Source organism: Lipotes vexillifer, unplaced genomic scaffold (genome assembly GCF_000442215.2).
Source record: "Lipotes vexillifer unplaced genomic scaffold, Lipotes_vexillifer_v1.1 scaffold334, whole genome shotgun sequence".
In the NCBI taxonomy this organism is placed as follows: Eukaryota; Metazoa; Chordata; class Mammalia; order Artiodactyla; family Lipotidae; genus Lipotes; species Lipotes vexillifer.
Window position 1 is genome coordinate 57,685 of NW_006799673.1, and position 12,690 is coordinate 70,374.

General features: G+C 37.8%; 1 protein-coding gene across 1 annotated transcript in view; it reads left to right on the forward strand.

The window, feature by feature from the left end:
* NRG4 (neuregulin 4) overlaps positions 1 to 10,906 on the forward strand; it is a 66,905-nt gene extending 55,999 nt beyond the window's left edge. Inside the window, exons 5-6 of the mRNA XM_007471838.1 lie at positions 1,078 to 1,157; positions 10,778 to 10,906. Of these exons, the coding sequence (XP_007471900.1) occupies positions 1,078 to 1,157; positions 10,778 to 10,794 (97 nt within the window). The 3' untranslated portion in view covers positions 10,795 to 10,906. The remainder of the gene's footprint in view (positions 1 to 1,077; positions 1,158 to 10,777) is intronic.
* The last annotated feature ends 1,784 nt before the right edge of the window (positions 10,907 to 12,690 follow it).

The window sequence follows — 12,690 nt, forward strand, 5'->3', positions numbered from 1 at the left end:
AAAACCCAAACAATATAAAATGTGAGATTTTAGTTTGAACACTTTTGATTCAGTTTGCAAATGTCTTGTAAAGTTAAAAAACTATATGTGCTGCTACCAAGCAGTTTCACTTCTGAAATTCCTTTAAGCTTTTGAATTTTGAAATTTAATAAGTAATTAATGCCATATTTGAATGAGGTCCAAAATGATAACCCACTAATGCTGAACTCCAGGCTAGAATCAATTGTGTTTCATGAGGAGGAATCAGTATATTTTTACAAAACACTTTCATTTTGCTATGGTAAAAGTGGTTTTGAATTAATTTTTATTAATGTAAGGTAATATTTTAGGCACTGACTTATTGAAAAAAACTGAAAGCAAGTGTACATTCCAAAATCTCATTTAATATTAAAAGTAGTTGTTTTTGTTTTTGTTTTGTTTTTTGCCGTATGCAGGCCTCTCACTGTTGTGGCCTCTCCCATTGCGGAGCACAGGCTCCGGACACGCAGGCTCAGCAGCCACGGCTCATGGGCCCAGCCGCTCCACGGCACGTGGCATCTCCCCAGACTGGGGCACGAACCCGTGTCCCCTGCATCAGCAGGCAGACTCTCAACCACTGCACCACAGGGAAGCCCCAAAAGTAGTTTTTTAAAACTCTGTCATGACACCTGAATACAATTAGAACCTATATTAATTGACTCGATGACCAAAAAGATTGATGAACTGAAACCTTATAAAAGTGCAAATGAGTTTTTCAATAGTTGACTAAAGCCACCCCATGTCACATAAGGGTCCCAACTAATAATTAAAGCTAGCCACTTGAAGAAGAGCACAAAAACATTACACTAAAATACAACAGTTCTGCTGTGTCTTAAAGGAGGAAGACTAAGTGGCATCATCAACATCAGAGGTCCCCACAGATGACCTACCTGCCCTGGTGGATTTGTTAAATAATGGGGCATGGTTTTAGGGAAGCTCTGGCAGTTTCAGAGAGTTGTGAAAAAGAGAATGTACCTCCACATGTTCAACTTTAAACTTTCTTCCGGTTTTCCACTCACCCATTTTCCATTTGTGTGTTTCTTTCCTCTTTACTGTCAGGAAGGGCCACCTTCAGAGGGCCAGTTCGATCCAGTATGATATCAGCCTGGTAGAGACGAGCAGTACCAGTGTCCACCACAGTGAGTAAATTCAAAATGAAGTGCTTATTTTAAAGCCCTAGATTAGATGGTGGTCGTTACCTGGGATTTGGATCTATCCCAAAATTGGTTGACCCCAAAGTTTTTTCTGTGGGTTTTTCATGTGAAGATGAATTTCTTCCTAACTATATGACACAAGTCACCTTTTTACCCCAAAGAAAACCATGTTATCTCAATATGTGAAATTACGACGTTAGCTATAATGTGTTACACAGATTACCGTAAGGGACTGATCTCTCCAGAAGTAATCTGAAATGGGCTGGTCGACAGGGAGGAGGAGGAGGATTTTTATCTACAAGTATAGGCAAATCTTTGGGAAGCTTGTAGGTCAGTTCATGTTTTAAAAGTATTGTGAGACTTCTGCTTCTGACCAAGATGGAGTAATAGGGCCTGGATTTACCTACTACTTGAAAAATTTTAAAATGGACATTATACATTAAGCAATGGTTTTCAAGACATTGGACAACAGGAAACAAAGGATCATGATCCCCGAGAGATGGGAAACAGTTGAGATGAGCCAATGATTGCCACAGATTATTGCCTTGAAGGAGTTTCCAGGCTGTGGCACAGGGGTTTGGGGGGATGGCCCAGGCTGAGCTTGGTTGATTCCCTGAATTGAGAAGATGAAGCTGAGAGTCCAGAAACATCAATGTGGCTATAGTTCACTGAATGGAGTACTGGAAAAGAGAGAGCTGCAAAGAGAGAGGATTTCAGAGATCTTCAGTTCAAGTATTCAGCTGAGTAATAATCAGCACATATATAGTAGGAAAATACTTGAGGTTAGGGTAAGAATTACCTGACAGGATTAGAGGTACCCAGTACTCACACAAGGCTAGGAAAAGTGCCTGTTCCCAATAATAAGGCTAAAAATCCTAAATATTCATTGGTTACTAGGTAGAGTACACAGAAGAGTGTTTCCCCAGTAGTGGGGAATAATTAGCCCTAGATTGAGCACTGCTTCAGTCCTGCCTAACAAACCTTAAAAGCAAGAACTGAAAGAATCAACTTGTTTCCAAATAACTGCATCCGAGATCAAAGCTCAATAATACAAAAAAAAAAAAAAAAAAAATCCAGTACCCAACAGGTAAAATTCACATATCTAACATCCAATCAAAAATTACAAACCTGTTAGTTTAACATATGAAAATCAGTCAATGTGATACACCACGTTAATATAATGAAAGATAAAAACCACATCATCAGGCTTCCCTGGTGGCGCAGTGGTTGAGAGTCCGCCTGCCGATGCAGGGGACGCAGGTTCGTGCCCCGGTCTGAGAAGATCCCACATGCCGCGGAGCGGCTGGGCCCATGAGCCATGGCTGCTGAGCCTGTGCGTCCAGAGCCTGTGCTCCACAACGGGAGAGGGCACAACAGACCCACGTACCGGAAAAAAAAAAAAAAAAGAAAAACCACATCATCACAGTAGATGCAGAAAAAGCATTTAACAAAGTTTGGCATCCATTTATGATAAAAACTCTCAACAAAATAGGTATAAAAAGATACTTTCTCAACACAATAAAGGTCATTTATGAAAATCCCACAGCTAACATCATTATCAATGGGGAAAAACTGTAAGGTTTTTCTCTAAGATTCAGTATAAAGCAAGGATGCCCATTCTCACAAGTTCTATTCAACATAGTACTGGAAGTACTAGCGAGAGCAGTCAGACAAAGAAAAGAAAAGAAGAGAAAGGAAAAAACATCCTGATATGAAAGGAAGAAGTTAAATTATCTCTGCAGGTGACATGATCATATATGTAGAAAACCCTAAACACTCATGAATAAACTGTTAGAACAAATAAATGAATTCAGTAAAGTTGCAGGATACAAAAATCAGCATATAAAGATCAGTTGCATTTCTCTACACAGTGATCTGTACAAAAAGGAAATCAAGAAAACAATCCTATCTTCAGTAGCATCAAAATGAATAAAATACTTAGGAATAAATTTAACCAAGGAGGTGAAAGATCTGTACAATGAAAACCATACAATTCCAATAGCATTTTTCACAAATAGAAAAAACAATCTTAAAATTTGTATGAAACCACAAAAGGCTCTGAATAGCCAAAGCAATCTTGCAGAAGAGGAGAGTTGGAGGCAACATACTTCCTGGTTTCAAATTATATTACAAAGCTACAGTAATCAAGGCAGTGTGGTACTGGCATAAAAATAAACACATAGATAATGGAACAGAATTGAGGAAACCAGAAATGAATCCCATCATGTACAGTCAATGAATTTTTGACAAGGGTGCCAAGAATACACAAAGGATAGTCTTCTCAATAAATGTTGTTGGGAGAATTGGATATCCACATAGAAAAGAATGAAATTGGACCACTATAGTGCATCATACACAAATATCAGCTCAGAATGAATTAAGTACTTACATGCAGGACCTGAACCATAAAACTCCTAGAAGGAAATATAGGAGAAAAGCTCCTTGGCATTTGCAGTGATTTTTTGGATATGACACCAAAAGCTCAGGCAACAAAAGCAAAAATAAACAAGAGGGACTACATCAAACTAAAAATCTTCACACAGCAAAAGAAATCATCAACAAAATGAGAATGCAACCTAAGGAATGGGAGAAAATATTTGCAAACATATATCAGAAAAGGGGTTAAAACCCAAAATAAATAAGGAACTCATATAACTCAATAGCAAAAAAACCAACCAACCCAATTTTAAAATGGGCCTCTCCAGCATGCTAAGCTCATTCTTTCTTTGAGTTCTCAGAGAAATGTACGTGGAATGCCTTTTTACCACTATAATTCTAAATATATGAAATATTAAAATAACTGTTTATAAAGCAGTCAAACGGGATTTTAAGTGTAGGATTTCTTATGAGTTAATCGCAAGTTTTATTTTTTTAAACCTTAAGTTCAAGTAAGATTCCTCTCTCTTCTTACTGAGTGTCATAGGACCAATTACATCTTAATACATAAGCCCATGAAGGAGACAAAAAATTTCCCAGAGTTTCCAGAAATTAGTTTTTTCCTTTGTGTCTGTGACCAAAAAGGAGGAGAGGAGCAAAGGACCTGAATGGACATTTTTCCAAAGAAGATATACAAATAGCTAACAAGTATATGAAAGGTATTCACTATCATTAATCATCAGGGAAATGCAAATCAAAACCACAATGAAATATTACCTCATGACTATTATCAAAAAGAAAAGTGTTGGCAAGGATGTTGGGAAAAAAGGAAACTTTGTACACTGTTGGTGGGAATGTAAATTGGTTAAGCCATTATAGAAAATGTTATGGGGCTTCCCTGGTGGTGCAGTGGTTGAGAGTCTGCCTGCAAGGGTTCGTGCCCCGGTCCGGGAAGATCCCACATACCACGGAGCGGCTGGGCCCGTGAGCCGTGGCTGCTGAGCCTGCACGTCCAGAGCCTGTGCTCGGCAACGGGAGAGGCCACAACAGTGAGGGGCTCACACACCGCAAAAAAAAGAAAAAAAGAAAATGTTATGGAGGTTCCTCAAAAAATTAAAAATAGGACTACCATATAATCCAGCAATCCCTCTTCTGGGTATATACCCAAAGGAAATGAAATCAGTACCTCAAACAGATAGCTGTGCTCCCATGTTTATTGTAGCATTATTTACAATAGCCAAGATATGAAAACAACCTGTGTCCATCAGTGGATGAACGGATAAAGAAATGGTGGTATATACAACTAGATATTACTCAGCCTTTAAAAAGGAGATCCTGCCATTTGCAACAACATGAACGGACCTGCAGGACAGTATGCTAGGTGAAATAAGCCAGACAAAGAAAGAAAAATACTTCATGACCTCATTTATATGTTTTTGTTATCTTTTTTTTTGGCCACACTGCCTGGCATGCAGCATCTTAGTTCCCTGACCAGGGATTGGACCCACCCCCACTGCAGTGCAAGTGCAGAGTCCTAACCACTGGACCACCAGGGAAGTCCCACATATGTTTTACCTACAAAAAGTTACACAGAAGCAGAGAGTAGAAGAAGGGTGGTTATGGGGGTAAGGAAGTGGGAGAAGTGGGGAGACACTGGTCAAAAGGTTGCAAAGTTGAGGTTATGTAGGGATGAATAAATGAAGAAATCTAAAGTACAACATTATGACTGTAGTTAATAATACTATATTGTATACTGGGAATTTGTTAACATGTATATTTGTTACATGTATATGTAAAAAAGTAAAATTGAGTAGTGGAAATCACCCAAGCTGAACAGAAAAAATAAGAAAAGATTTTTAAATCAGGATAGTTTGAGACCTTTGGGACAACATCAACAGTACTAACATTCACATTATAGAGGTCTCAGAAATTGAGAAGAGAGAGAAAGGGGCAGAGAATTTATTTGAAGAAATAATATTTGAAAACTTCCCTAACCTAGGAAAGGAAACACATCCAGGTCCAGGAAGCGCAGAGAGTCCCAAACAAGATGATCCCAAAGAGGTCCACACCAAGACACATTGTAATTAAAAATGGCAAAAAATTAAAGGTTAAGAGAGAATCTTAAAAGCAGTGAGGGAAAAACAACTAGTGATGTACAAAGGAACTCATAACACTGTCAGCTGACTTCTCAGCAGAAACTTTGCAGGTCAGAAGGGAACAGCACAGTATGTTCAGTGTGAGGAAAGGAAAAAACCTACAACCAAGAATACTCTACCCAGGAAGGAGAGATAAAGAGTTTTTCAGACAAGCCAAAGCTGAGATTTCAGCACCAGTAAAACTGGCTTTACAAGAAATGTTAAAGGGATTTATATAAGCAGAAAAGAAGAAACCACAGCTAGAAATATAAAAATGACAAAAGGAAGAATCTATAAAAACAGACTCATAGAGGCAGAGAACAAATGGGTGGTTGCCAGAAAGGAGGGATGGTGGACAAAATAGGTGAAGGGCATTAAGAGGTACAAACCTCCAGTTATATAATAAATAAGTCATGGGGATGTAACATACAGCATAAAGAATATGATCAATAATATTATAATAACTTTGTATGGGACAGATGATTACTAGACTTATCATTATTTCATAATGTATGCAGATGTCAAATCATTATGTAGGACACCTGAAACTAACATAATATTGTACATCAACTATATTTCAATTTAAAAAAAAGAAAAAAGAAAAGAAGAAATAAATAGTATAGCTACTGTGGAAAACAGTTTAGCAGTTTCTTAAAGAGTTAAACATAAATTTATCTTAATATCCAGCAATCCCATCCCTAGATAACAACCCACAATAAATGAAAACATATGTCTACACAAAGACTTGAATGTCCATAGTGGCAATATTCATAATAAACCCAAAGTGGAAATAATCTAAATATTCATCAACTAGATATGGTATGTTCATAAAATGGAATACTATTCAGCCATAAAAAGGGACAAAGTATTGATACACTCCGTAACATGGATAAATCTTTATGCTAAGTGATACCAGCCACAAAAGACCACAAATTGCATGCTTGCATTTATATTAAGGTTAATGCTATAACATGGATGAGCCTTGAAGATACTATGCAAGTGGTTGCCTAGGTTGAGTTTGGAATGGGAAGTGACTGCAAAAAAATTAAACGTAGAATCACTATATGATCCAGCAATTCCACTTCAGGGTATATACATAAGAGAATCCAAGCCAGGAGCTCAAATAGTTATTTGTACACCACTGTTCATAGAAACATTATTCGCAATAGCCAAAAGATGGAAACCACCCAAATGTCCATCAAGGAATGAATTGACTGGACAGCTGCATGTAAATCAATGAAGTTAGAACACACCTTAATACCATACACAAAAATAAACTCTAAATGGCTTAAAGACTTAAACATAGGACATGGCATCATAAAACTCTTAGAAGAGAACATAGGCAAAACATTCTCTGACATAAATTGTACCAAGGTTTTCTTAGGTCAGTCTCCTAAAGCAATAGAAATAAAAGCAAAAATAAACAAATGGGACCTAATCAAACTTATAAGCTTTTGCATAGCAAAGGAAACCATAAACAGAACAAAGAGACAACCCACGGAATGGGAGAAATATTTGCAAATGATGCAACCAACAAGGGCTTAATCTCCAAAATATACAAACAGCTCATACAACTTGACAAAAAACCAAACAGCCCAATCAAAAAATAGGCAGAAGAACTAAACAGACATTTCTCCAAAGAAGGCATACAGATGGCCAACAAGTACATGAAAAGATGCTCAATGACTCTAATTATTAGAGAAATGCAAATCAAAACTGCAATGAGGTATCACCTCATACTGGTCAGACTGGCCATCATTAAAAAGTCTACAAATAACAAATGGTGGAGAGGGTGTGGAGAAAAGCAAACCCTCCTACACTGTTGGTGGGAATGTAAACTGGTGCAGCCACTATGGAAAACAGAGGTTCCTCAAAAAGCTAAAACCGGAGTTGCCATATAATCCAGCAATCCCACTCCTGGGCATATATTCAGATAAAACTATAATTCAAAGATACACGCACCCCTATGTTCACAGCAGCACTATTCACAATAGCCAAGACATGGAAACAACCTAAATATCCACTGACATATGAATGGGTAAAGAAGATGTGGTACATATATACAATGGAATACTACTCAGCCATGATAAAAGAATGAAATAATGCTGTTTGCAGCAACATGGATGGATCTAGAGATTATCATACTAAGCGAAGTAAGTAGAAAGACAAATACCATGTGATATCACTTATATGAGGAATCTAAAATATAACACAAATAAACTTATCTATGAAACAGAAACAGACTCAGAGACATAGAGAACAGAATTGTGGTTATCGGGGTTGGGGGTGGGGGAGTGATGGAGTGGGAGTTTGGGGTTAGGAGATGCAACCTGTTATATATAGAATAGATAACAAGGTCCTGCTGTATAGCATAGGGAACTATATTCAATATCCTGTGATGAACCATAATGGAAAAGAATATTTTTAAAAAGATTGTATATATATGTATAATGGAATCACTTTGCTGTACAGCAGAAATTAACACAACATTGTAAATCAACTATACTTAAATAAAACATTTTTTTAAAAAGGAATGAATTGATAAACCCAAAGTGGTACATAAATACAATGGAATATTATTTAGCCTTAAAAAGGAATCAAATTCTGATTCATGCTACAACATGGATGAACTTTTAAGACAGTATGCTAAGTGAAATAATCCAAACACAAAAGGTAAGTATTACATGATTTCACTTATTTGAAGTATCTAGAGTAATCAAATTCATAGAGACAGAAAGTAAAATGGTTGTTACCAGGGGCTAAGAATAGGAGAATGGGGAGTGATTTAATGACTACAGAGTTTCAGTGTGGGATTATGAAAAAGTTTTGGAGATGCATGGCGGTGATGATTGTACAACAGTGTGGAACTGAACTGTACAGTTAAAAATGGTTAAAATGGTAAATCTTATATGTATATTTCACAGTAAAAAGCCAGAAAGAGATGCTGTTATTAAATGATACTGTCACATGATTCATTTTAATATGCTCAGAATTAACTTTTGAGTTATCAAGAGATTGAGATGTGTTCCTCTACTTTGTAATTGAGTGAAATCATGTATTTTAATGGTTTGGTGAGCTTGTTGATTTTTGCTAAATTTGTAATGATATTGTCTGGAACTACATTCATTTGTAAAATGCCTGATGGTAAAGTAACCAGTGAAGAAATTCTCAGAGAACTGAAAACTTATTATTGAGCATGGTTTTAACTGGGAAGATTAACACAAATAAGGCTAAGTCTGACAAGAAAAAATGTAGGAATGGTTGACTGCCAGTAATGCTTGAATGCACAAGGATTCGTGTTTGTAATTCACCAGTAACATCTCTCTTCAAAAGGCTTGCCTCTTAATTTTTTTCAGAACGTTCAATGGGATGGTAAAAACTCAATTATTTTTTAGAAAATGTACACACGTAAAAAACAAGTCAACCTCTTCCTGTTTATAAAGACATGTTTGTAATAAAATAGAAGCTACCTTGGAGCCTTTCCACACAGAGGTTCTCTGGTTTCATTGAGAAAAGAGTTTTGGCACTCAAGTATTAATTTGCTGCTTTCTTTTAATGGAGGCAAAAAATGTCACAACAAAGGGTAAAAATCTAGATAAGGTATTGGGCATAGCTCACAAAATTAGCTGACTGACCACTTAGTTTTTTCAAGGTCAAACAGTCTATCAGTAACTGCAAGGCCATTACTTTAAGAAAAGCAAAAAGAAATGCCTTTTACCACATGTGACAAGATCTGTGTCATGAAAATAAAGTTGATCATGCGGGCTGGGAATTGCTTAATGCTATTAGCTCGTATTTGTTATGAAAATCACAGCATGATGGTACATTCTATTTTAAATTTTATTAATGACCTGCTTTCACCAGGAAACTCCTCTTGCCACCACACCATAAAGCTTTATTCATTTTATCAGTCCCTTCTGATAGGTTTGTTCGTGTCACCCTGTGTGCCTCTGGAATATAAACCTCCCTAGGCAATCTTTTCAATTCGTTCATTAAGTAAACCTACAGCCTAAAGTCCTAGCATACATTTAGATTGTGATTATGTATCCCTATTGCAATAATGCACTAGTTCTGAAAGTACAGCTCTTCAAATGAAAAGAAAGCAGTGTAATATGTAATCATGAACATCAGGTGTCTGTAGGTGCCAGGCACTGTGGTTGATATCTCATATCAGAGGAGAACTCTTTTAAGTCCTAACACCCATTGTGAGGCAGGTGGTATTATTCTCACTCTACAAAAGAGAAAACTGAGGCTTAGAGAGGTTAACATCAAGATCACACATCAGGTGGTAGAACAAGGATTTAAACCCCAAGTCTAAGTTTTTTGTACTGCACTTATGCTTCCACAGATATGGTTTACAGACTTAGGGCTCATCGGTTATGGAGGGAATTGTCCCTACATTAAATAGTCCTAGCTAGCCACAGGGTTTTTTTGTTTCGGTTTGGTTTGGTTTTTAGTCCTGATTTTTGTTTTGTTTTTGCTACTTTCTTCTGTTTTCTTGCCATCAGTTATTAATTTTTATTGCCATTAGAATGACTCACTCTAGCAATCTTTTCCCCTTACTTTCTTTATCATTTGTAATATCTTTTAAAAAATTCACCAATGGGGCTTCCCTGGTGGTGCAGTGGTTGAGTCTGCCTGCCGATGCAGGGGACACGGGTTCGTGCCCCAGTCTGGGAAGATCCCACATGTTGCAGAGTGGCTGGGCCCGTGAGCCATGGCCACTGGGCCTGCGTGTCCGGAGCCCGTACTCCATAACGGGAGAGGCCACAACAGTGAGAGGCCCGTGTGCTGCAAAAAAAAAAAAAAAATCACCAGGCTTGTTAGAACTTCAAGTAACAGAAAACAGGCAGTGAGGAAAGGCAGGGACACTTTCCTCTGTGAGATCTGAATGGAGGTGCTGAATGGAGGTTCTGTGTTCTGAGGAGCGTTGTGTGGCTTATTTGGATGTTCTAGGCTAGTTCACCTCAATTCTTCATATCACAAACAGAAGGGGTGGATGTATATGTGTGAATAAAATAAAGATGTGTTGGAAGGTGTGCATATAAAGAAAAATTGAGATGGAGAAAACATCTTAATTCTTATTTTCTATAGGTCATGGAGAACATTGAAGAAATATCACAGTGAACCCAAATCACTGCTTTTTTGTTACAAAGGCAGAAAATGTAACACCAAAAGGTAAAAGAAATTAAACATTAATCCTTCTTTGTTCTCTAAATAAAAGACTGAAAGTTATCATACCCTGAAACACAGTCTGTCCTATTGCAAGGTATGTGTGTTTCTGTCAGGTGTATTATTAGCTCATTTGCAGTAGGTAAATAGGGGAGTAATATCAATCCTATGTGAAAGTTGCATTGGTCAAACATGATTTTTACCAGTAAGCTAATGTGTTGAAGCATCCAGAGGCAAACTTTCTCACAGCTAATGAGAAACTTTTAGCAATATACCAAGACCCTAAGAGAAAAGATGAAAATCCTAATTAAGGGCAAGGAGTGGCTTTAGTGGCTTTCACTGTGTTAAGCTGTCCCGGGAAGTTGCAAGTACAGGTAAGGCATGAAGACATTTCACCCCGTGATTAGAAAAAAAGCATTGATTGATGAAGGTGAAACCACACAACTTGTCTCAGGACTTAATGACTCACAGGTTCTTATGTTTCGGTGCAGAAGGAATTCGGTGAGGGACAAAGTGGGAGGTAAGAAGTGGATTTATTAGTATAGGATGCTTGTAAAGGATACAAGTGGGCAGACAAGAGACCTCTGCCCCAGGAACTAAGTGGGCTACGTTTTTATAATCAAAGGAAAAGTGGGAAGTGGGAGAAGACCACCTTCTTCCACATTCTGAGTAGACATCACGCTTACATCACTAGCTCCTCCTTTGGGTGGGGCAGAGGAGTTTTTGACCCTATTTGGTCAAACGGGGACTGTCATGGTGCTATTCAAATCAGCAGAAGGGTGGTAACATAGAGTAAAATATGTTAAATCATCTCAGGTTTCAGTATGAGGGTCTTATACTTTGGAATGCCACCTTTCCCCTGTATTCCTGTCCTTGGTACATGCTCAGGTGCATGTCCTAAGGATCATTATCTTGCTGACCTTGACCAGCAGGCTGCAGGCCTTGTTTTTTCACTTAATGGCCTGGGGCATATCTCCTGCTTTTATTGCATGGTTTCATTGTTAAGCAGACCTGTTTTGTTTCACAGTGTTCTGATTGCTTTCTTGAGTGTTCATTAGCTTACAATGGTCTCCCAAAGTTCCCTTTGTGTCTATAATCCCCTAGTGGGACTTCTAAAACTACCTGTGTTAACTATCCTGCTCTATCCCTATCATTGGCAGCTACCTTTAGATCATATTTTTAATATTGATGAAAACTGTTTCTCTATGAGAAGCAATTGATTTCAAGGATCTATGTCTGAAAGAAACACAAGCCCAAAAGTTTAAGATACAGAAGATGGACTAATTCTCAGTGGATACTAGTGGAAATTTAGGATTCTAGTTTTGTTACTGCTCAGGTTACAAAATTCCAAACTTATTTTAATTTTAGGGCATGATTTTGCAGAATGTGAGGTTTTCATCTTATTGGGAGCAAAGTAAAGAATTCATTAGGCCAGAACAGTTTCTTCAGTTTTTCCAACTGTGTAGTCACCCTGAAATATAATAGAAAAAAACGAATGGCAACTTTCAGGACATATGAAGAGTTGCGGAGTAGCTTGGAGCAGTGGGAGTTCTGAACACCACAGGTCTAGGGCTAGTAAATAGCTGAGGCAGAGGAGCAAGTTCTGGCCAAATGAACAGCCCACCTGTGAACAACTTCCCCTTCAAGCCAGTTCTCCACATCCTTGCCAACACTTGTTTTTGTTTGTTTTAATAGCCATCCTAATAGGTGTGAAGTGGTAGCTCATTGTGGTTTTGATTTGCATTTCCCTAATTAGTGATGTTTAGCATCTTTTCATGTGCTTATTGGTCATCTGTATATCTTCTTTGGATACCTGCCTATTCAAGTCCTTTGCT